This window comes from Ascaphus truei, chromosome 4 (assembly GCF_040206685.1).
Source record: "Ascaphus truei isolate aAscTru1 chromosome 4, aAscTru1.hap1, whole genome shotgun sequence".
NCBI lineage: Eukaryota > Metazoa > Chordata > Amphibia > Anura > Ascaphidae > Ascaphus > Ascaphus truei.
The window spans coordinates 108,496,606-108,523,322 of NC_134486.1; the positions used below are offsets into that span (position 1 = coordinate 108,496,606).

A 26,717-nucleotide genomic window follows, 5' to 3' on the forward strand; every position below is an offset into this window, starting at 1 on the left:
TTCCATTATTATAAATATAATATTTTAGCATTTATCACTCAGTACCCACATCAAATTAGCTGGGGGAACCAACTTCATGAGGTAGAGAATTGCACAGAAATCGAAAATCATAGGGTTAGATATATAAAGCTCCGTTAAATCAGACCTCATACCGGGACATTACAGTAACCTAAAACAAGAATGGACGTTATGTTCCCCGAGTTTACATGGTATCCTTAAAGCTAATGGTTAAGTGGAGAGGGAAATAACGCCATGTTATTTAAATTATTCCTGAGGTGTTACACCCATCCAGACACGGCATAATCCCTATTTCAGGGTCTGAACACAGTTTAGGTACAGTATAATTTAAATAATGTAACGTTAAGTGTCTCTAGTGAACATGAGATACTATGATACTGCCTCATTTGCATAGCATTTTATCATGATCACCAACGGCCGCTATAGTTAATGCTCTTTACGGGAGAAAACATGTTTTAGCATTATGTGATTGTCCTTTGATGATACACTGTTCGTGTTCATTTGACGATAAGATAGGGCAACACCAAGTTAAGCAACTTAACTGATCTTTGTGGATTACAATTTTTGTGTTTGAGAATAAAATGTTTAACTACGTCACGAGAGACCTTTGGGAACTTTGATATCGTTTCAAATATTCATATTGGTTTAGATTTCTGACTAAAAAAAAGGTCTGTGAGAAACCGGAAAAAAATTATAAAATTAGCTCCTCATTTCTAATTTAAGCAATAAAAATGTAAATACTTCCCTTATCAGTCATTAAGCAATGCTAACATACCAGCACAAGCAACACAACACAGCACAGAAGAAATTAAAGCAAAATACTTGGAGGCAAATATCTTCTTTATGCAGCTGCGCAAGTATCAGTCAAATATCAACATCCCATCACAAGATGCTGGTACACATGTAAATTAGATGCTTGTTAATCTGCCAACAGCAATGTTTGCTATATGCTTTGAATGCAAGGGTGCATTAAGATTAATTGTTTTGCAGGAAAATTTGAAGTGATTAATACTGTATATGTATAATTTATCCATAGAATGGTGTGTGTGGAAGCCTGATAAAATATTAACCCTTTCATTGACAGAGGGGCAAGCAACACATTGAAAAGCAATGGCAGCCAAGTAATTACAAGTCCCATATATACTGTATATAGAACTGTGACATTTTAACAAGACGATGTTCGTGCGACACTCAAATTGGGCTCAATCTTAACTATCTATTATCATTATTTTGGAATGGCATTGGAGACGTATGTTTGAGAGGGAGTGTATTTGTGACCTGTACTGAAGCTGCCTCTGCATATTACTGTAAGGATCCGCGTTGCGGGTATACCTGCTGCCAGCGCCTCCTTACTTTTGGGCCATGCCGCGCAGGCTTCCTGGCGGCGTCCTTCCCCCCTTCGGTCCCCTCTGCGGCTACCCCCACATTTCCGGGGGTGACGCGCACGGACCCAGGCCTCCATTTCTTGGCACCGGGCGCCTGACTCCGCCCCCTCTGATGCGGCACGCGCGCCACGCGCTTCCCTGCCCCTGCTCCGTCTGGTCCGCCCCCAGGCCCTTCTCCACTATCGGATCCTTCCCCGGGCCGCTCCTCCGCTCCTCCCCTTGTTCTAACAGGCCCCAGCTTCCCAGGCACTTTCCCCCTATCAGCTCCTCTCTCGGGCCGCACCTCCGTTCCTCCCCTTCCTCCGATAGGTCTCAGCCCCCTATTTAGTCTCCCCTCACCATTCCTTCATTGCTCTGCATAGCTTCTGTACCTTGGTGCTGTCTGCTGTTGCCTGGCCCCTTCTCTCTTTCAGTTGCTGTCCCTGTCACTGGATACTCTGCTGACCTCCCTGGATTTGACCTTTGGCTTTGGACTTCGTTTACGTTGCCCTCTAGAAACCCTTGGATTTGACTTTGGACTCTCTACCTTGCAGACCTCTACATCCCCTGGACACGGCTTACGGACAATCTACTACGCTGCTCTCTCCACTCCACGACCCAGGCTTACGGACACTCTACTACGCTGCTCTCTCAATCCCACGACCCTTGGCTTACGGACTTTACCTTCCACTGCTTGAGTTGGCAAGTACGGTACCTTTTACTATTATTGATACCCGGACCATCTACGCTACTTCCACACTCCGGCCGTGCCCCCGTTTGCTGTTAGGTGTGTGGTATTACTCCTTTGCACCTCAGTCACGGGGTCTCGTCTGGCTTGTGGGCAGGCCGAGCGTTACATAATGCAGAGCCCATCAGACCCAGACCGCTCTGAGGTGGAAGATACCCTCACTACCATATCCAAACACTTTACCTTTTTGGACAACCAGGTCACCGCTCTTAACCAACAGGTTGCTACCTTACCCGTCCAGATTCCCCAAGTTAATGTCTCCAGTTCTGTTATCACGCCTACTGTCTCCCGTGAAGGTTCAGGGTCTTCGGAGTTGCGTAACCCTACGCCCAGTAAATACGCAGGGGACCCGCTTGCATGCCAAAGTAGCTTATGTTTTTTCCCTTCTTACCGGGGACGCCCTGGCCTGGGCTGCTCCCATCTGGGAACTGAAACCTGAACTCACTTACAATTTCCTCAATCGGGCTTTTGCCAACCAGCACAACATTCCACTCCGGGAGAAGGCCTTCCCGGTCGGATTGGAGGCTATCGATGGTCGACCCCTGCAGCCAGCGTTTATTTCCTTAGAGACTTTTCCCATTGAACTTTCTATGAATGATGGACATTTAAAACTCATTTATTTTGATGTCATCCATTCCCATTCGGTTCAAATCATTCTGGACTTACCATGGCTGCAACTACATAATCCCATCATCGATTGGAGGTCCGAGGTTTGTCATTTAAATGACAAAAATATATATATTTATCTTTAGAACAGGAGGGGAGGGGGCGGGTCTTTAAACGAAAACTATACATCTCTGATATCTGTTTTCTCATCTGTTTTCTCATGCAAAAAATAAGCTACAGAGATCCTCCCTGGTGGAATTACCTTCTCCGTCTGCTGCGGTATTGGCCGTCTTGGAAACTGCTTCCCCGCAAGATGCCACCCTACCAGACGTCTATTCGGAGTTCCTGGATGTCTTCAGTAAGGCCAAATCCGAGGAACTTCCCCCTCATCGTACTTTCGACTGCCCGATTGACTTAATTCCGGATTCCCCTTTTCCTAAAGCCAGGTCTTATCCTTTGTCTTTGCCTGAGACGAAGGCCATGTCCGAGTATATCACAGAAAACCTCCAAAAAGGCTTCATCCGAAAGTCCACTTCTCCCGCCGGAGCAGGATTATTTTTTGTAAAAAAGAAAGATGGGACGCTTCGCCCGTGCATCGATTTCCGTGGCCTAAACAAGATTACTATCAAGAATCGCTACCCTCTTATCCCGGAACTCTTCGATAGGCTACAGGGTGCGACGATCTTCTCGAAACTTGATCTAGGTGGGGCATATAACCTGATTCGCATCCGTAGTGGAGAAGAGTGGAAGACCGCGTTCAACACGCGCAGTGGTCACTATGAGTACCTGGTGATGCCGTTTGGGTTGTGCAATGCCCCTGCAGTCTTCCAAGACTTTATGAATGAGGTTTTTCATGATCTATTGAATTCGATTGTGATTATCTACTTGGATGATATCCTCATTTTTTCCAAAACCCTCGAGGAACACATTCTCCATACCAAGATGGTGCTCTCTCATTTATGGCCAACAAGCTCTACGCCAAGATGGAGAAGTGTGTCTTCCATCAATCCTCAACTACCTTCCTGGGATATATTGTTTCGGATCAAGGGTTCACTATGGATCTGGAGAAACTCAATTCGGTACTTGAATGGCCTCAACCTAACTCTCTGAAGGCGATCCAGCGTTTCCTCGGTTTCGCAAATTATTATAGGAAATTTATTGCTGGTTTTTCTACCTTGGTAGCACCCATGACAGCCCTTACGAAAAAAAGGGGCCGACCCTTCCTCTTGGCCATTGGAGGCCAGCCGGGCCTTTGAGTCTCTTAAAAGAGCCTTTGTCTCGGCTCCTATTCTACGACATCCCGTCCCCACCCTCCCCTTTACCTTGGAAGTTGACGCCTCCGATGTAGGAGCCGGTGCGGTCCTCTCTCAAAGAACAACCCCGAAGATAAACTACAATCGTGGGTTTTTTTCTAAAAAAAATTCTTCAGCAGAAAGAAATTATGACGTGGGGAATAGGGAGTTGTTGGCCATCAAGATGGCATTACAAGAGTGGAGACATCTCCTGGAAGGAACCAAGGAACCCATTCTGATCCTGATGGACCGTAAAAACCTTTCTTACATTGAAGCTGCTCAACGTCTTGGGCCCTGCAAAGCTCGTTGGGAGTTGTTCTTTTCAAGGTTTAACTTCACCATCTGTTATATTCCTGGGACAAAGAACACCAAAGCGGATGCATTATCCCGTCAGTTTATCACTGAGGAGAAGTCACAAGAAGTCCCGGAGAGTATTTTGTCCTCTCAATTGTTTATCTCGGCCGCCTCCTTTGATATTCTGGACAAGATTTTGGAGTCACAAGCACAGGTTCCCGAAGGGCTAGAAGTTCCTGATGGTCGTCTTTACGCAGCCCCTCGTTTTCATCTCAAAATTCTTCAATGGGGTCACTCTTCCAGATCTGCCAGCCATCCCGGCGTTAAGAAGACTACGGATCTGATTCGACGAACCTTCTGGTGGCCCAATATGATAAAGGACATTAGAGCTTTCACCTCCTCTTGCCCAGTCTGCGCACAAAATAAATCTGTCCGTCAAAAGCCTTCTGGTCTTCTATAACCTCTCCCGGCCCCTGACCGTCCTTGGAGTCACATTGCTATGGACTTCATCGTGGATCTTCCCCTGTCTAATGGTATGACTACTGTTCTTGTAATTGTTGACAGATTCTCCAAGCAAGCTCATTTTGTTCCCCTCAAGGGTCTACCCAATTCGAGTACTTTGGCGGATATTTTTGTAAAATAAATTTTCCGTATTCATGGTGTCCCGTGGTCCATTGTCTCGGATCGGGGTACTCAATTTGTTTCTAAATTCTGGCGTGCATTCTCCCAGTGGTTGGGCATTACCCTTCTTTTTTCCTCAGGCTACCACCCCCAAATGAATGGGCAGACTGAACGCATGAACCAGTCCCTTGAACAGCATTTGCGTTGCTTTTCTTCCGATTCTCAGGATAATTGGGCAGAGTTACTCCCTTGGGCGAAATTTGCGATTAACTCTCTCAAAAACGAATCCACTCAAGAATCTCCGTTTTTTGTAAACTACGGATTTCATCCTACCCGTCTTCCCACGCATTTTTCCAGGTCCGGAGTTCCTGCAGCAGATGAGAGGGTATCCACCTTACAGGAGTCTTGGAAGAGGATTCAAACAGTTTACAAGACTCCGTGCTAAGACAGAAGAGACAAGCAGATAGGCTCTGTCAGGAGGCCCACAAGTTCATACCTGGAGATAAGGTCTGGCTTTCTTCTAAAAATATCAAACTGAAGGCCCCAACCCCTAAACTATCTCCCAGGTTTTTGGGTCCTTTCTCTATTCTGAGACAGATTAACCATGTCGCCTATCAGCTTCGCTTGCCTCCCTCTATGAAAATTTCACCCGTCTTCCATGTTTCACTCTTAAAACCGTTTATCCAAGGCAAAAAATTCGCTCATCCTTCTCTTCGGCCTCCTCCCCCCATTGTACCAGGACAACAGGAGTTCGAAATCCAGTCCATCATTGACTCTCGCATCTCAAGGGGCAAGCACCAATTTTTGGTCCACTGGAAGGAATACGGACCTCAGGATCGTTCTTGGGTCTCGCACGCGGATCTTCATGCTCCATCTCTACTCAAACGATTTCACCAAAAATTTCCCCTCAGACCTTGGATGGTTCGTCCGGAGTCCGACCCTCGAGGGGGGGTACTGTAAGGATCCGCGCTGTGGGTATACCTGCTGCCAGCGCCTCCTTACCTTTGGGCCATGCCGCCTAGGCTTCCAGGCGGCGTCCTTCATCCCTTGCGGTCCCCTCTGCGGCTACCCCTGCACTTCCGGGGCGCGCGCTGACCCAGGCCTCCATTTCTTGGCGCCGGGCGCCTGACTCCGCCCCCTCTGACGCGGCGTGCGTGCCACATGCTTCTCTGCCCCTGCTCCGTCAGGTCTGCCCCCAGGCCCTTCTCCCCTATCGGATCCTTCCCCGGGCCGCTCCTCCACTCCTCCCCTTGTTCTAACAGGCCCCAGCTTCCCAGGCACTTTTCCCCTATCAGCTCCTCCCTCGGGCCACCCCTCCGTTCCTCCCCTCACTGTGATAGGGGAGAAGTGTCTGGGAGGTTGGGGCCTATCAGGTCCTCCCTCGGGCCGCTCCCCCGTTCCTCCCCTTCCTCTGATAGGTCCCAGCCCCCTATTTAGTTTCCCCTCACCATTCCTTCATTGCTCTGCATAGCTTCTGTACCTTGGTGCTGTCTGGTGTTGCCTGACCCCTTCTCTCTTTCAGTTGCTGTCCCTGTCCCTGGATACTCTGCTGACCTCCCTGGATTTGACCTTTGGCTTTGGACTTCGTTTATGCTGCCCTCTGGAAACCCTTGGATTTGGCTTTGGACACTCTACCTTGCAGACCTCTACATCCCCTGGACACGGCTTACGGACAATCTACTACGCTGCTCTCTCCACTCCACGACCCAGGCTTACGGACACTCTACTACGCTGCTCTCTCTATCCCACGACCCTTGGCTTACGTACTTTACCTTCCACCACTGGAGTTGGCAAGTACGGTACCTTTTACTATTATTGATACCCGGACCATCTACGCTACTTCCACACTCCGGCTGTGCCCCCGTTTGCTGTTAGGTGTGTGGTATTACTCCTTTCCACCTCAGTCCCAGGGTCTCGTCTGGCTTGTGGGCAGGCCGAGCGTTACAATTACATTACAATAGTACACTAGTGAAAGGTTTCTTAGAAATGTGCAAACGACAAATTATGATCTTACATTGATTAAAGACAGAAACTGGTTTATAAAAAATGCTTCTTCATATATCATGGTTATTGATGAAGTAATTGGCATTGCCCAGTACCAATTTCTTACTGATATCTTTTTCTCCTAGTCCTCCATGGCATATACTGTACCTGTGGGGTTTGAGCTTCTTTCGGCAAGATCTACAGTCTATAGCAATAATTTCATTTGTCAACTTACAGTATAAAGGGAAGTTCTTCTGCAGATAAAGTAGGCACATTTCTTTCTTAGCAATAACAAAACACAGTTAATAAACACAGAAACTAATCCCATTAAAGGTTGGCCTGTCTACAGAAAATAGGGATGAAAAATGTTTTGGCTGCCATTGTAGATTAGGAGAAAAAGCAAATATTGGGAACACATTTCTCACTTTCCCTGACATCCACATGGCAGCATATACTTATAGGCTATGGTGATGTCTCAAAGAAGTCTACAGAATCAGGGAGGGAGAGACCGACCTGCAAAACCACAGCAGATTAAACCTTTTGGCCAAAGGCTGCCTCAGAAAATGCTAGCAAGTCTAATCAGTGAGATTCTTAATCGAAGACCAAGTAGGAGCCTTGCAAATCTGTAGATATCTGTATTTTCTCTGCCCAAGATGCTGTTGTTGAATGGGCTTTGATATGCAAATGAGAATTCTTCTTACCCACGGACTCTTACGTTAGTTGGATACATATTTTAATCCATCTTGATAAAGAGGCTTTACCCACGTTTCCTTTTCTATGTCCACAAAATGTCAACAGCTTGTCTGTTTTTTGTCTTGATTCAGTCTCAGTAAGTGAATCGTCAATGTCGTACTTCTGCCAGCAAACAGTAGTGGCTTGCATGTGATTAGTTTTAGGAGCAGAAACATACCAGGTTATAATTATAATAATAATAATATACCACAATAGGCCTTCAAAATCATTTTACAGTATAGTTTTTGTGTTCAGTCAATTTCTTAGGGTAACATTTCATCTTTCCTGCGGATCACCATTTCTGTGAGCATTCATTATCATCTTGTACTGTATCCTTCATAGCAGGGTATCATGAGATCTACCGAACACCACTTACAACATGAGTGACTGTTTCCTTCAACTTCTCTCTACCTCACAAACCAAACTTACTAAGCATAAAGCAGTAGTCCCCATTTTTTCTTTTCCTGACTATGCGGTCATATTATGTCTACCTGACAAGACTTCTAGCCTGGTAGACAAAACCAGTTATACCCAGGGAGTTTTCGAAGGACAAGCTCAGCAGATCACCTCCCCCTCTCCCTTCCCCCATATTCGGATAGAGTTGGGCAATATAATAATATGGTAGTAATATTGCAAAAGGAAATGACGATAAGTCAATACTGAAGTTTTTATGCTGGTGACTTGCAGTTTAAGATGCAGCAGCTGTAACCCTTTGGATGCTCCATGACATAGTCAACAAATCATGGGGTCTGACACTCCAGGGGCCCCATAATGTAGCTATTTCTGACAATGTTCTGTGTTCCTGTGGAGAGATGAACTTAATCTAGCCGGCAGAGGAACAGAAGAGCAGGACTCTTCCTCTTTCGTCTTCAGGGATGTCAAAATCACGTGATCGCTTCAAGGAGTGGTCACGTGATCGCAATGTGCCAGAGGAACCATGTCACTGAAGGGGTAAAGAAGACAGAGCTGACTGTGTAAAAGGGATAGCAGCAACTCTCCTTGCCTCCTTGTCCAAGGTTAGCAGCACTCCTAACTTACTTGGTGGATCGCTTTGCCCCATGTTTACCCCATTCCCCCAACTCCCCATTACCCTTCCTTAGCACTGATCTCCAGGGAAAGGGGGAATAATATTTCATATTTGTATTAAAACTTGTAATATTTTGCATATGTTTTTTAACATCATATAGTTACATAGTAGATGAGGTTGAAAAAAGACATATGTCCATTAAGTTCAACCTATGCTAAATTTAGACGACAGATACTTAATCCTATATCCGTACTTACAGTATATTGATCCAGAGGAAGGCAAACAAAAAACCCAATGAAATATCATCCAATGGTATCTCATAAGGGGGGAAATAAATACATTCCGGCCTCCAAATATTGGAAATCAGATTACTCCCTGGATGAACATCTTTCACATGTTTACTTATTTGGTATATTCTTGTATTCCTTTTTAAAAATATATCTTTGACAAAGTCCTATTGGTGGACGAAATGCGTCAGAGTTACTTTGTTGCAGAAGGATTTTTGTAATGCACTGAATAAACAACCTTTTTTCTGATTGCGTTTGGATACCTTTGATTGTACCCCTGCGGCAAGCTGTGAACCGCCTGTACCTATTCTCCTTCACTTACCTGATTACTTGGCTGGAGCACGCTTCTCAGCACACCGGATTAGCGTTCCTATTTGCAGTGTTTTGAGGACTGAACTCGATGAGTCAAGATTGTGAGTACCTACTTCTCCTTGTGGGGGGTTTTGTGGCTGTGTATGAGACGCCGGGATATGTGAGGGTAGTGGCGGAGATCAGCTGTGGTGAGCCGCATTATAGTTCCGTGCAGGGAACACGGCTTTGCTGTTTACTTTTCTCCTTACCACATTATGGCCCCGTCCTGATGGTCAGTCTCGGGTACACGGTCCCACTCCCTGGTTTATGCTTCTAAGATTCAGGACACTGAACATTTCTTTGTTACTGTGGACATTGTGGATATCATCTGTACTATTTGGAGCATCAGTCTTTGGAGTGTATTCTCTGCTTGTTCTTATAAAAAGATATCCAACCTTTTCTTGGAGATATCTCTTGCATCTGCCATCTAATACTGTAAAGAAACCTTTCCTTTGTTAATGGTGAAATTTCCTTTCATCCAATCTTAAGGGATGTCCCTGTGTCGTTTATACTGCCTTTGGGATGAATAGTTCTTTTGAAAGCTTGTAGTATTGTCCCTGAATATATTTGTATATAGTTATCATATCCCCTCTTAGATGCATATTTTCTAATGTAAACAAATTTAATTTAGCTAGCCTCTCCCCATAAATCAGATTATCTATCCCCTTTATTAATTTGGTGGCTTTGCTCTGCATTCTCTCTAGTTCCATAATGTATTTTCTAAAGAGTGGTGCCCAAATTTGTACTCCATATTCAAGGTGTGGTCTTACAAATGCTTTATAAAGGGGCATAATTATTTTTACTTCCCTTCCACTCATTGTTTGTTTACCTTTGCAGCGACTACATGACTTTGGGCACTATTACTAAGCCTACAGTCGACAAGCACTCCTAAATCATTGTCCATCAAGGATTCTCCTAATTTATCCCCATTTCATTTGTAAGTTGCTTGTTTATTCTTGTTTCCCAAATGTCTAACCTTACAGTACATTTGTCTGTATTAAACCTTGTCTGCCATTTACCTGCCCAAGTTTCCAGTCCTTCTGGACAGAAATTATATCCTGCTCTTATTCTACTACCTTACACAATTTAGTGGCATCAGCAAAGATGGAGACTTTGCTCTCTACGCCAACCTCAAGGTCCTTAATAAACAAGTTTAAAAGCAGGCGTCCTAGTACCGATCCTTGAGGTACTCAACTCACAACTTTAGCCCAACCTGAAAAAGTTCCATTTAAGAAAACTCTCTGTTGTCTATCCTTCAACCAGTTTTCAATCCAGGTACATATATTTTGTCCAATTTGATTTCTTTTGTACAGGTCAGCTTGTGTAGAACCATATCAAAAGCCTTTGCAAAATCTAAGTAGACCACATCAGCTGGTCTAAATTCCTACTACCGCCTCAAAAAAACTAATAAGTTAGTTTGGCATGACCTATCCTTCATAAATCCATGTTGATTATTACTAATAATTTTGTTTTCTATTAGGTATTCCTGAATAGTATCCCATATTAAACCTTCAAGTAGCTTCCCCACTATTGATGTCAGGCTTACAGGTCTGTAATTCCCGTTTAAATATAGGCACCACGTCTGCTTTACACCAATCTTGTGGTACTTAGCCTGTGGAAATGGAGTCCTTGAATATTAAATGTAATGCTTTGGCCATTATTGAACTTAACTCCTTGATGATCTTGAGAATAGCGAACGAAGGCAGAACCTACGAATCCGCCATATCCCTGAGTCAGTGTCTGTGGACGCCCTGCAGCCATATCTTAAAAGGCTCTTCCTGTCAATAGATCCCCAACTACAAGACAATGAACTTATAATGGACAGAGCTCACAGAGCGTTGGGACCGAGATTTGACGACCCTAAAAGAAGCACATTATACAACCATGGAAAAGCTTATAAAGGGATGCAGAAATAGAGGCTTGACCCTTTGCTATTTCCCCATCTATTCTATCTAGTTTGTGATCTATTGCTTATACCTCCCCCTCCAGCCTAGTTTAAAATCTCCTCCAACCTATTTAACATCATCCCCCCCTAGCACAGAAGATCCCTCTTCATTGAGGTGCAATTCAACCCTACCATAAAGATAGCACCTATAACCATCATTATAAGAAAATGGTCTCAAATTAAGTTATTAATGTCATCTGTTTTTAAGGTGTGTTTAGTTTTCTCATTTATGGTGGATCATGTTACATTTCTTAATATTGTTATAGTGAGAAAAGTCTAGTTTTTGCCATGCCCTTGGTTCAGGTAGTATAAAATAAATGAATTTCAACCTTCCCCCACTCCCCGTCTCCAAAAAGGATTGGTGTTTTAAAGAACCATTTTATTGAAACTCCTATATATGTTTTTTTTTTTTTTTTAAATAAATCAGTTGTGTAGTATTATATAATACTTACTGCATTTAATTTCACTCTGCATGTCCCTTTTAATGATTTTTTTTTTCTTTTCTTTACGTATTAAGCTTCCTTGGTTCTGTAGGATGCTACAGTACTTCCTCTTTTGAAATAGGCAACCATACTGGGTGACCTGGGAAGCAGGATCTTCGCTGATCAATCATTGGAGAAAGGATAGAGCGCCAGCTTAGACAATTACATTGCCTTACATTTAAGGAGCTGCTGCATTTATTTTAAAAATGCCCCTTTAAGCAAAGAATCTGGACCTAACTAGAATACAGTACCATGCTTTTTTCATTTTGGACACATAACTTAGATAAGTTCAGGTGTGTCTACTTGATCTCATCAGCCTTGACGTGTGACTGTGATGGTTCAAGCTTCAAGTAAAAGCGGAGTTGAAGGACTACGAGTGAACAACTAAAAGGAAGAATAGTGACAACAGAAGAAGAAACGCCAGCGAGACAAAAAAAGGTGGTGGCAATATAATGACCTGTCACCGTTGATATAATGAATGGGCAATCAGAGCCCCACATCTCTTAACAATGTAACCCAGTTTCAACAGTATCCATTTTACAATTGGATATAAACTTTACAATGCATGACAAAGATAGAATTATATTTTCATATACAAATCAGATTATATAGTGCATCATATACCTTTCAAAGTGTATAGGAACAAAAAAATTACAAAAAGATAGGTTGGAAGATGGGATAATAAAAATGGGTAATGAAAGTCTTGCTACAAAACTACAATTTAACTAATTACTTTTTCTCACGAGCGACATCAAAATGCGCAAAATGAATGTATAATGTATGTTCTCCACTGCAAAATCACCATCCATTTTCATCTTCTTACAGTCAAACTGAACAAGCACTTAACAAAATTAAGAGCTGCCCCTGCAGTTTTTCACATCACAAATACAGCAGCTACCTTCAGTTCAGCAATACAATACACTTAAAAACGTAAAGAGATTAGCTCAGTAGGAAAATATTTTCCCTCGCAGCATCCGCATAACAGTGAGCAAAGCTCTTCATCACAAACGCATGTTTGTAATCATTTCCTATGCTGAGCCAGTTTGCAGCAATTTCATTTTCTTCCAAATAAAATACCCTTGTTCTTGGATAATAGGTTTGGTGAAATTGAGAATCTCATAATATGCCATTGAAAAATAAGCAATGAGCAGATGTCACGGCTGTGCTCGCCACAAACCTGGGTCGGACCGCGTGGCTGAGGTGGGGTTGTAAAAGCACCGACCTTAGACCGCGCAGGCGGATCCGGATTGCGCAGTTCGTAGTCGTACGTAGCAGGATCAGGATAGGAGAAGACAGCATCGTCGGTGGACACGCCAGGGTCAGGACTGGAGACATCAGGGTAAACGTTGTTCAAGCAGGAGTTCGGCAACAGGTAGTCAGGAGAGCCCCGCTTCAGCTTAGGAGCGCGGGAGTGGCTTCTGCGCGTGCGGCGACCATGGCCCATGGTACTGGTCTCAGGAGGTGGTAGACAGACCAGAGTAGCACACCGCCTAGCTGCACTGGTAAACCAGTGCTTCAGCGCAAGAGTCCTGAGCGGGCTGGGAAATCCTCCGGTTCAGCACAGGAACCAGGACACGGCCTCTGCAATAGGGAAAGAGCAGCAGGCCCCAGGAACCAGGAAGCTGAAGAAACACAGGGGAAACCTCCGCTTCAGCACAGGCGACAGGAACAGACCGCTGCGTGAATATAACAGCCGGTCACAGGAAACAAGGAGCTGAAGTAACAAGGAGAGTACTCAGCATCAGCACAGGAAACAGGAACTGACCGCTGCATGAGACTAGCAGCCGGTCACAGGAACCAGGGAGCTGAAGACAACAAGGAGAGTACTCCGCTTCAGCACAGGAACAGACCGCTGCGTGACACTAGCAGCCGGTCTCAGGAACCAAGGAGACAGACAAGACAAGGCTTATGGCAGAACACAGACATCCAGGAAGGACTATGCTCGGCAGGGAGCATTGTGGGGGGAAGCAGTACTTAAAGGTCAGAGAACCAATGGCAGAAGGGGCGTGTGGCAGTATTGCTTTGGTGAGAGAATCCAGGCTGCAGTAAATATCAGGGGAAGTGTTCCAGGACTGCACAAGTCTGCAAGGTAAGGCAAACAGTAAACCGAGGAGCGGATTCCTTACAGCAGACAGGTGAGGAGTTAATGGTCAATCACATTAGCTTTGAATTGGGAGTCAGTGTCATCTCTTTCTACCGGTTATTTCCGGCTAAGTCAGTAACCAATGCTGAACAAAAGAAAACTGCATGTATTTATTCAAATGTGTGCCATAAAAGCAATAACAAAGTAACACAGGGGCAAGGCAAGCTCTGAGGAAACCCTACTTCTGAAAAACAGAGTCTTTAGTTTACAGTGGTCTGCAGTTCTTTAGCACAGGCACAGTCCCTGGAAATATATGCAGATCGAGGACAGTTTATATGGTAGCAACCTACAAAAAGAATGGTGGCAGAAGAGAGCTGTGTTTATCTACAAGAAGCTGCATAACACCATTAGAAATGAGTTAATGTAAAATATTGTGCACTGCCAAGAATTGTGTGTACTGTAGCCAAGAGATGTTGATTCGCAGGGCAGGGCATGGGAAGGGCAGGGTAGCGCCCCCCTCCCCCCCTTCGCCTAGGACGAAACTGAAACGAATGGCAGTGGTAGGTTTCATAGTTAAAATGTGACTGGCAGATCCGTGCACCATTGTAGCTGCATGGAAGAAGTCACTGCATACCTTCATGAGTATAATTAACGAGATCACGTTAGTGAAAAAGCTCACAGGATTCCTAAAACATAATTTAAACAAGTTCTACAGAACTTGGGATCCGTGGACCAATCATTACACTAATTGTCTCCATCCCCTCCACACCTGCCACTCAGATCCCTGCGGCTTTGGCCGCAACTTCTATCCTCCATGCGTTGTTTTTTTTTTAGTAACGTCAAAAGGTTCAATATCATCAAGAAACTACCCCTCTTCTCTCCACTCTCCACTGTCCCTTTCCACTTTCCTTCCTAATCATTAGTTGTATTCTAGGTTTGTTTATTATCTTGTTAAAGACTGTATCTCACTATACTTTCTACCTCTCCCCCCCCATTTTCTTCTGTATCCGGTTTACCCGTAAAAAAAAACATAAAAACCTTATGTTAAAAAAAAATAATAATAATAATAATAATAATAAAATATGTGAGTGGCTCCTTTAAAACAAACAAAAAAAAAAAAACACAAGTCTAAAAGTTTTTCAACATTTGTAAAACTTTATGTTCCTAAGATACCAAATGGGTTGGAAGGTTTTTACAGTGTTTGTCTAATCTCTTTTGTGCTAAACCGGTTCGTGAATCCTTAATTGTACAGGTAATTTGTCCTATGTTTTTAAAGTAACAATGTTGCCATTATTAGCCAAACTAAAACATATAGAACAATACGTTTTTCATATGAATACAGGAACTGATAAACAGGTTTCATTCCAAGATTGCAGGATTAAAGCGTTGACGTGACTTATTTAGCACAAACAGCACACATGCAAACTTTAATGCTGCAGTCTATTCCAAATATGATTCAAAACTTCGTCCAAGTTCTTTTTGCCCTTTACAAAGTCACTGGCGGCGGTCTCAGTTGGGTACTATCTATGTAGCACAGATGATAAGTCATCCATTAACATAGAGAATGCTCTATCTTGCTGTGCATTGTCTCAGACGTTCCTTATATAGCAGAGTAACACCACCATAAACTTGATGTATGAAATGAATGAAAAGTCACAGCTACATTTAATTTGCAATCACATTAGTGGCATGCTTGCAGAAATATAAAACATACCTCAATCACTCTGCAGTCAAAATCTTCATATGTTTCTGTTGAGAAAAAAAAAATGTTGCATATTAATGCAGCACTGACAGTATGTGCGGCACTGAATACTTTATTATAATGAAGATACAATTAAGAGAATGATAAATTGTTTTGGAGATGCCACAAATGACTAGGAGAGCTCTGTTTCTGTTACCATGTGAATTAAAGAATTAAAAACAGAACCCAACCTTTACATTGTCTCAGACATCCTTTTGATATTAATGTACAAATAGAGTATAGCATTTAATCTATTCTGAACTGGGTTGGGGGATCTATGTTTACCTGGTGGAGTACTGTACTACCCATCATGCTTAGTACCCTGAAAATTACCTGATTTATGTCAGTGGAGTTTGTGGATAAAAGTTGGCCAAGCTCTAACCGTTGTAGTCATACAGTTTAGGGGTTATCAGTTCATACAAGGCATTTCCCAATAATTCCAGCGCAAGCACAAAAGATAAAAAACTTGATATAATTGAACCATAGTAAAGGTTTCCTCGTTTTGACCTTTTATGAGGATAACAAGAAAAAGTTAAAAGACCCACGGGAAAATAATCTGACTGATTTTTTTTCTCATCATGTTAGACAGGTGAAATGAAACTACATAGGAAAACTATGTGGTTGAACAGCTAAAGGTCTTTCTATCCCACGCGATTAATCTTAAAACATAAACATCGTTTCTCCTTCCTCAGATTGATCATATGGATTAAAAACAGGCATCACATTTTTAACCCATCAGCCAACATATTTCTTTCTGTATATAAGAAAAATAAAAACCACCTATATTCATAGAACAAAGAAACATGGACATGATGCTGCTCAAGATCAATAGAAGTAATTTTATTGTAAAGTATGCACACAACATGGTTTTAGATTCTGATTGGGAAGAGCAGGAAACATGGGACTTTGGTATAGAACTATTACTGCAAAAATACAGTACGCAAGCATTAATTACAACCAAGTTTCTGTTTCACCAACATTATTTTCTAACTTGGAGGAAATGTGCAGTATATTAGATGGAGCCAGTGGAAATGGGTAATATGAGAGTTGTATCTGGGAAAGCCTGAATGATGAGTTAAACTACGGTGACATAGGGTTCAGAGGAATTCAGCACGTCGAAACAATACTGACATCTTGATTTAGTTGAATATAAAAAAAAAGATGAAATTAGGTACAGCAGTAGAAATATAGTAGCAAAAAGTAAGACAAATGCATTGTGAAATACAATGGATGTGCAAACATGTATGCCAATAAATCTATAGCACTTCTTATATAGAAATATATAGCACAACGTGACTTTAAAACTTAGCACTGGGACATTAAATACAGCTAGGGGTCCCAATTGAAATATCCCACTTACTGTACATGGGAAATACAGTCTGTGGAAAACTAAGAAAAAGGTTGCTGAATTTTCCTACTGTTGTTCATTTAAACACATACGTATATTAAAGCAGAAGACTAATTCCTACCGATTTTATTCATGGCTATAGCAAGTACAGTAGATACCAATTTTCCCATTTTCAACAATTTCATTCACTCATTATAAATTAAATATATGTTGCTAATGGGAATGCAATTGGAACAACATTGAAGTACCTGTAATTACAATGTAACATCAAACACTTAAGGTCAAATAAATGGTTTCCTTTACATTTAAAATAACCGATATCTAATGCAATTAAACATTTGCAAGTGTTTTAGTGTTCTATTCATTCTTATTATGGGAAACATGATGGTGAGGCATAGGTTACCTGGAACTTTGTCTCAAGTTATTCAGAGCAGCACTTTTAGACAAAGGGCTTTAAAAACTTTAACTAAAAATGTCTCCAGTTGAAATGTCTTACTGTACAAAGTTCATTTCACAGAGCAGCACAACAGAATAGTGAAGAGTATATTTCAGTTTTACAATGCTATGGAAATCCAAATCAGACTATTGGTGCTTCTACTACATACGGGGGCTCTTATTTTGTGGGTGGAGTGGGGACAGGTGTAAGTGTCAACTAGGTGTTTAACAATAAAATAACAAAGAATGAAAAGTTGTAGCAGCCCTGTTGATCCTGAAAAAGTGTAGGTTCCTTACAGGCTGTGATACTGTACCTTTTAAAGGACAATACAAAAGTTATTCATACATGTATAAATGTACTATGAATAGTACAGTATGTTTTCTAAACCTCACAGGTCTCTTCTTTGTGCGCTCACAAGAACAACTCTCCTTAAAAGGCACAATACCTGCAAGGAGTCTACGTACGGAATGGACAATTTGTCTTGGAAAGAACGTTAATGTAAATGCAGCAGGAAACCACCCTAAAGCACTGAATGAAGGACATGACCTTTACATTTTTTCCCCCCAAGTATAAGGCGTCAACCATAGGTTTCAATTCAAGAAGTTGATTTAAAAGAGCAACTTGCAAAATCAAATCAGGACCTACAAGAAAAGTACTCTTCTATTTATTAATCCCTTCACAAAGCAAAAGCCTTCTGGCAGCAAAGGGTGTAAAGAAGATCTGGATGTTCTTACCTCCGTTAGGACCTGGGTCTGGAAATCCAACACTGACACCACCCCAGGAGCTTCCAGTCCAACCTCTCTCTCTTTTAATTTTTGTCTTCCGTTTCCTATCCCACTCGTCCCTCTGCTTTATTATTTCGGCTTGCCTTTCCTCCTGCAGCACTTGGTCCCTCTGTGCGATGGCCTGGACTGTTCCACTTTTCACAATAGGCGCATTCAGACCAGGCCAAAGAAATCCAGAACGCCCTAAAGCAAATTAAAAATGAAGCTTTTTGGTATAGCAATATCTCAGTCTCCAGGGATAGGGTGGACAAATAATGTGTGTTAGAAACACTGAAACAAAGACAAATCATAAAACTTTACCTTCTCCAATGAGCTGTCCACGATTCAGATCCTTCTTGAGCTTTTTCTTTGTTCTCTTGCCTCTTCCCTTTCGTGCACCTGCACCGCTTTCTGCCAAGACTCCTTTCCATAGTTCATTTGCAGTTACTGCAATGACAGAAAATAACAAAGATCAAAGTTATGGAGCATTGATCAGGGATGGGTACTAAAGATAGAGACATCTCATTTATAAGAAACAATAGTGCAGTATCCTCTGTGGAAAAATTACAGACTGAATGGATGGATATATATATATATATATATATATATATATATATATACAGTGTTCGACAAACCTACACATTTGCTCGCCCTGGGCGAGTGGATTTAACATCGTGGCGAGCTCCTATTGGCCCAAGCAGCATACATTTGGTACTAGGTGGCGAGTAGATTTTTTTGTGTGGCGAGTAGATTTTTTGGTGATTTGTCAACCACTGTATATATATATAAACCCTGTCTTCCCATAAGAAAAGGCACAAAAGCAGCAACACTCAGATAAAGCAAAAAGACATGTATTAGCAGTTACAAAACAGCACACTATAAACCCAACGTTTCGGTCCTAGGCAGGACCTTCCTCAGGGGGGTGCTACCAGACAATGACACCCAGAGAACATATATACCCCATAGTTCACCATGTGAGGACAATTAGAGGCAGCTAATTGTACAATCCTGGAGCTCCACGAGTGCAATCAGTGTATGAGGTAGTACGGCGGCCATCTTGGAAATCAGGAGACAGAGCAATGTATGCTATCTCACATGGGCAGATGAGTACAGGCTCCCCCGGTGGACAAAAAAATCCTAGCGTCCAATGTTGCTAGGAAACGCATGTGTGGCGTCATAAAGTCCTGGGAAGTCAGCTCAAAGTAAAGTTACGCATGTGCAAGGCTCTGTGACAGCACCAGAGTGTCACGCCGATCTGGTACCCCATTCAGTGTCAATTGCATCAGTGTGGCAGCTCCCTAAAGAAAATGACAGTGAAGGAACAAGTGAATCAACACATAAGGGGAATAAAAACAATTTCCAGAGTTGAGGGTGACTGTTTAGATGGCAAGGGGAGGGAGGGCAAGGGGAGGGAAGGATAACAAGGGAAAGGAGGAGGTAGAGCAAAAACATGCATATAAATTAGGCAATTGTAAATGGCATACTGGTTAAATATTAATATTCAGTACTGCACCATTGGGGAACAATAATGCAAAGTCCCGGCAATGGAAACCTAATTATGAGCTTCTATGCATTAATGAAGAGAAAAGGACACAGAACAATAATTGAAAAGATGCAATCACAAAAAACATCCTAATTTGAAATCTTCATTTAGTCCTCGCGGAGCCATTGTGTTCAGTTCAAAAATCATGCGAGTTTCAAGTTGTAACAGCAATTTGCCCCTGTCTCCTCCACGGGGGCCAGCATGTGCTTGCATGATGGGCATGCATCGTAGCGTTGCCAAGCTATGCTTGTGATCTTTAAAATGTCTCGCTACCGGTTGCAGTTTGAGATCCTCATTATTCGTACTGTCAAGTAATGCCTTCCTGATGGAGGAGCGGTGCAAGCTCATACGCTCCTTCAACATACGTGTGGTTTTACCAATATAATACAGGTCACATGGACACCGGATGATGTATACAACGAATTTACTCTCACAGTTCATGTAATCCTTTATTTTAATGGCTTTTCCACTGTGTGGATGGACAAAGCTTTTCCCCAATATCATGTGTTGACAGTTTATACAGCCATGACATTTGTGTACACCGGGAGTTTTGGAGAGCCAATTTGTAGGGCTGGCATACTTGGATACCGGATCTGCCTATGTCAATAGGTCACCTATGTTTCGGCCCCTGCGGTAACAGAATAATGGTGGTTTGGTGAAGGTTTTCCCAATTCTTTTGTCGTTTTCCAAGATGTGCCAGTGTTTCGTGATACTTCTACGAATAGTACATGATGAAGTACTAAAAGTGGTATTAATCCCAAAACGATCTGAAGTGCTGGTTTGGATGGTTGGTTTGAGGAGTTGATCACGGGAAAACCTTCTTGCCTTGGCTAAGGCCTCTTTGACCTCTTTGTGGTTATAACCTCTTGCAAGGAACCTGTGTGTCATACACTGTAGCGCTTCCTCACACTCGTCACTCCTACTGGTGATCCTCAAGACCCTAAGAAATTGAGAATACGGCAACCCCTTCTTCAGAGCATCAGGGTGGTGACTACTGGCCAGAAGTAGGGTATTTCTGTCCTGTATGATTCCCCATATGCTAATAATATCAGGACATATATGAGATATATTGACGATCTGTTCCTGATATGGGATGGCTCTGAAGCAGACCTGTTGCAATTTTTGGAATACCTGAATTCTATTCCGTCAAACATAAGATTTACCCTCAACTACAGCAATGAGCAGATCGTTTTTCTTGACACTGTTGTTTACAAGGGACCTACCCGGCTGCTGACGAAGATTCATCATAAAGCAACGGACAGAAATACCCTACTTCTGGCCAGTAGTCACCACCCTGATACTCTGAAGAAGGGGTTGCCGTATTCTCAATTTCTTAGGGTCTTGAGGATCACCAGTAGGAGTGACGAGTGTGAGGAAGCGCTACAGTGTATGACACACAGGTTCCTTGCAAGAGGTTATAACCACAAAGAGGTCAAAGAGGCCTTAGCCAAGGCAAGAAGGTTTTCCCGTGATCAACTCCTCAAACCAACCATCCAAACCAGCACTTCAGATCGTTTTGGGATTAATACCACTTTTAGTACTTCATCATGTACTATTCGTAGAAGTATCACGAAACACTGGCACATCTTGGAAAACGACAAAAGAATTGGGAAAACCTTCACCAAACCACCATTATTCTGTTACCGCAGGGGCCGAAACATAGGTGACCTATTGACACAGGCAGATCCGGTATCCAAGTATGCCAGCCCTACGAATTGGCTCTCCAAAACTCCCGCTGTACACAAATGTCATGGCTGTATAAACTGTCAACACATGATATTGGGGAAAAGCTTTGTCCATCCACACAGTGGAAAAGCCATTAAAATAAAGGATTACATGAACTGTGAGAGTAAATTCGTTGTATACATCATCCGGTGTCCATGTGACCTGTATTATATTGGTAAAACCACACGTATGTTGAAGGAGCGTATGAGCTTGCACCGCTCCTCCATCAGGAAGGCATTACTTGACAGTACGAATAATGAGGATCTCAAACTGCAACCGGTAGCGAGACATTTTAAAGATCACAAGCATAGCTTGGCAACGCTACGATGCATGCCCATCATGCAAGCACATGCTGGCCCCCGTGGAGGAGACAGGGGCAAATTGCTGTTACAACTTGAAACTCGCATGATTTTTGAACTGAACACAATGGCTCCGCGAGGACTAAATGAAGATTTCAAATTAGGATGTTTTTTGTGATTGCATCTTTTCAATTATTGTTCTGTGTCCTTTTCTCTTCATTAATGCATAGAAGCTCATAATTAGGTTTCCATTGCCGGGACTTTGCATTATTGTTCCCCAATGGTGCAGTACTGAATATTAATATTTAACCAGTATGCCATTTACAATTGCCTAATTTATATGCATGTTTTTGCTCTACCTCCTCCTTTCCCTTGTTATCCTTCCCTCCCCTTGCCCTCCCTCCCCTTGCCATCTAAACAGTCACCCTCAACTCTGGAAATTGTTTTTATTCCCCTTATGTGTTGATTCACTTGTTCCTTCACTGTCATTTTCTTTAGGGAGCTGCCACACTGATGCAATTGACACTGAATGGGGTACCAGATCGGCGTGACACTCTGGTGCTGTCACAGAGCCTTGCACATGCGCAACTTTACTTTGAGCTGACTTCCCAGGACTTTATGACGCCACACATGCGTTTCCTAGCAACATTGGACGCTAGGATTTTTTTGTCCACCGGGGGAGCCTGTACTCATCTGCCCATGTGAGATAGCATACATTGCTCTGTCTCCTGATTTCCAAGATGGCCGCCGTACTACCTCATACACTGATTGCACTCGTGGAGCTCCAGGATTGTACAATTAGCTGCCTCTAATTGTCCTCACATGGTGAACTATGGGGTATATATGTTCTCTGGGTGTCATTGTCTGGTAGCACCCCCCTGAGGAAGGTCCTGCCTAGGACCGAAACGTTGGGTTTATAGTGTGCTGTTTTGTAACTGCTAATACATGTCTTTTTGCTTTATCTGAGTGTTGCTGCTTTTGTGCCTTTTCTTATGGGAAGACAGGGTTTCTATATTGATTTCTATGGAGCATGCACCTTGACTTTACATTTGTTGCTTGGAGTGCTGGCTGCTGCTTTTTGTTATATATATATATAAATAAATGTAAATACAACTGTATGCTCATCTGCATGTCTTAGGCAGGTCTGCAACCCCGCCTTTCCCCATTATCACCCAGCACACAGCACTTCCACTGCAGCAAGGGATTCCGGGAAATGACATGCAAATGAGCACTCTGGGTATGCACCTTAACCCTGGCTGTGCTCAAAGCTGTGACCATGCAGCAAGCTTAAGCCTATAGGGAACCATGTTAAAAATGGTTTTTGAAGCAAAAAGTGGCACTGTGTGCTCATTTGCATGTCATTTCCCGGAATCCCTTGCTGCAGTGGAAGTGCTGTGTGCTGGGTGATAATGGGGAAAGGCGGGGTTGCAGACCTGCCTAAGACATTCAGATGACCATACAGTTGTATTTACATTTGCATATTTGATTTGCTGTGGAGGGTTTTTGTCACTTTTTTTACTCACCATAACTTAACTCAGTATTATGGTTTATATATATATATATATATATATATATATATATACATACACACACACACACACACACACACACACACACACACACACACACACACACACACACACACACACGTAAATATTTGCATTAGCAAAAATGAAAATAGCTCCAATAGTACAGAAGGATTCTCGTATTGAGCCTAATGTAAGTGTATGTGGGTGAAAGCTACACCAGCAGAATAATCTACAATTCTACATGATTAATGCTTTAACAAAAGGCAGCAATAACAGTTAAAAGAAAAATGAAAGAAAGGTCACGCATGTTTTTTATTTCAAACGGATATATAATACATATGTTTTCATTTTACCAATGCAGCAGTGGGTTAATATGAACAAATGCTCAAGTTAATGTAAACCCTACATTTGTGTATGTGCAGTGTGTACTGTATTACAGGTAAGGAGAAAAATAAAACATTGATTTTCTGATGGATGCCGCTGCAGAGAAAATCCTAAATTGTATTAGTAAGCAAATCCCTTGATAAATCCCATCCAGTTTCACATACTGCAGCTCATATTGGTTGTTATGTTCCCAGCCATCTTCGGGTGAAGGCACTTTATAGACTTATTTTGACATCTTCCAACATACTCTAAATGAAATTGTTTATCCTTGGCGTATAAATGGGTATCTCAGCTATTAAAAAGTAGTTTTGTTGAAATCCAAAAATAAACACTTTGCTTCAACAAGATGCTGCAATAGCCCTACACACAGAAGTCATTTCAATGATTTAAGTATTTTAAAGCGTTATCACGGGTCTTTCTGTTTTTAATGTAACACTCCATGTACACACAAACACCCAAACACTTACTATATGTACTCGCAAAACAGGGCAGGTGTGTACTTTCTAGGAGACTATTACCCCTTTGGTTTGAATAACCATTGAATTACCCCTTTGGTTTGAATAACCAGGCATATTTATTGCTACATGCCAAGTTTTTGGGGCTCAGAAGTATAAAAACGAAGCATAACATTGTTCTTAAAATTCATATGCATCCATTTTTACCATTCCATCCCACATTGAACAGCTTCAAGTAAATCATTCATAATAACTGACCCACTATGCCTATTATCTTTTAAAATGCGCGACTCTGACCTCTGAATGCTATGGCTATGTGGATGGCTGAGAAGTTAAAGAGTGTGCAAGATGGATGTTCTATATGAATATCAAATGTATTGCTGAATTTCTAGCAACCATTTGTTTCAACTGCTATATCTTGTGCATTTAATACACAGCATTTACCTTCTTACATGACACAGATTTGACAAGGGATAGATGTGACAGGGTAAGAAGAGCAATTGCAGAACTTTGAATACTTCACAGACAAATGAGGCCCAGTGAACGATTGTCGCTCAGTGTTTCAATCCCAGATGCCTTGCACAAGATGCGGCACTGTGAGTTCCCATCACCTCTTTAACTAAAACCTCACAGCAGAGTGGCAAAGATAAACCAATCCCTTCAAGGTTAAAGCAGGCAGTGTGACATTACAACAATACAGAACAATTGGCTACGGAGTCTAAAAATCAAGAGCGACAGGATGTAATAACAACAGAGAGATGCAAAGGCCTGAGGCAGAACAAACACCTGTATAATCCATTATTTTATGTATGAGTACTAATATCATAAAATAGGAATCCTTTCATAAGCAATTTTATGACATTGTAGAATGACAGAAAAAAATCCTCATTAAAATGAATGAAAGAGACAAGATCCCCAATCACTATGCCATTCTAAAATATGCAATTTCATACGCAGGTTTTTTTTTGTTTTTTTTACAGATATATTTATTTTTAAGTATGGATCCTTAACTGTTTCAAAATGTTTTTGGCTACCATTTAATATACAGTATGGGATATTGATCCTTTTTTCCACTTCGGCAGCTATGTTGCCCCCCCCCCCCCCGCCGCCGCCGCCGGTGGCCCCCTTGGCCTCACATGGACCTCCGGTGCCCCCTGCCGCTGATGGCCCCCATTGCCCTCCCATGGTTCCCCTGCTGCTGATGGCCCCCTCTTGCCCGCCGATGGCCCCCCTGTCTCTCAACCACCCACCCACCCACTCTGTCTGTGTCTCTCCCACACTCTCTCTGTGTCTCTCCCACACTCTCTCTTTGTCTCTCTCACACTGGATATCTTATTTACCTTATATATCTTAACTGCCATATACCTACACCAAAATAACCTATACTGCTTTCTTCTAGATCTGACTCTCAAGCTTCACACGGGAGACATCGGAATCCCCTTTAACCCAGAAGACAGGTATGGAACACCTCCCTTCCTTTATATAACATTGCGGGAATGAGGGATACCTGGACATTGAGGGACTGCGGATCAAGTCAGATCCCAGGCAGGATTGCTGCTTTAGAAATTGTGCAGCAGGGCATCCAGACACTGGTTAAGGGGTTCAGGAAACTAGTCATTCATATCTGGCTTTTATTTCTAGATTAGTGAGGTCATCCAACATTTTCACACACGCACACGCTCGCTCACCTATGTAACAAGAACTAAATGTAGTAAAGTATAAATGTAATACAATAAATAAACTGTTATATCAAAAACGAATGTTGTTAGTTCTTACTAGGAATGTATTCAATTTCTTTTTTAAAAAGAGGGGTGTGTCTAGGGGCGAGAAGATTTTTTGGTGATTTGTCAATATATATACATATGATGGCAAAAGGAGTGCTACTGAGCGTGGCCAAATGTAAACAACAAAAACAAAATACAAAAATACCCAATGTGACAAAATAATACAGCAGTTAAATACTTCAATGTTAGTATTCTCACGAGTAAGGTTCATTAATTTTAATTTTCAACTGGTATCAGTTGGTTGGAGGTCCCTCCTCCCAGGGTTTAAGCTAACCCCACCCCACTTTTTAATTAGAAGGTTTTTTCATGTACATGTGCAGGACAGGTCTACTGAGACCATTCTCCCTCCACTGCAGAGGTAAATGAGAATTTTCACAGGTAGTGTTAGAACTTTCTAACTGGTCATGCCGGGACGTGGCTGCAGGCTTATAACGCTTTGGCCAAAGGGTTTAATTAAATGACCCTAACTCATGAGAATACTAACACTGAAGTGTTCAACTATGTATTATGTCACACTGGATGTAGCATTGGGTATTTTTGTCTTTTGTTAATTGAAGGAGATGCATGCAGAGGTGAAGACAGGAGACTCGCTTTGGGACAATAAATGTAGGCCTTTATTTTGCAAAGTGCAATGAACAAAGAACACAGGCTTTTCTCAGTCAAGGTGCAGCAAAAGATAGATCAGCAATATGAAGTATAGGGTTTTCCTAGACCGAAGTTCAGTTTCTCCAGCCCATGAAATTCCATATACGTCTACATAGATACAGAGTCTCTTGGCATCAAGGACAGAGGGATATGGCCTGCACGCTCTGGTGTTCAAAGGGGTCAAGGACACACACATCGGGTCTGTACGCAGACCAGGGAGAGACTGAGAAA

At 42.4% G+C, this 26,717-nt stretch overlaps 1 protein-coding gene across 2 annotated transcripts in view; it reads right to left on the reverse strand.

Annotated features, from left to right (window-relative positions):
- MRPS5 (mitochondrial ribosomal protein S5) overlaps window positions 1–26,717 on the reverse strand; it is a 182,121-nt gene that overhangs the window by 98,054 nt on the left and 57,350 nt on the right. For both annotated transcript variants that reach the window (XM_075596375.1, XM_075596377.1), the window contains exons 3-5: window positions 18,444–18,569; window positions 18,093–18,326; window positions 15,548–15,582 (exon numbers count right to left, since the gene is read on the reverse strand). In XM_075596375.1, coding sequence (XP_075452490.1) covers window positions 15,548–15,582; window positions 18,093–18,326; window positions 18,444–18,569 — 395 coding nt within the window. The remainder of the gene's footprint in view (window positions 1–15,547; window positions 15,583–18,092; window positions 18,327–18,443; window positions 18,570–26,717) is intronic.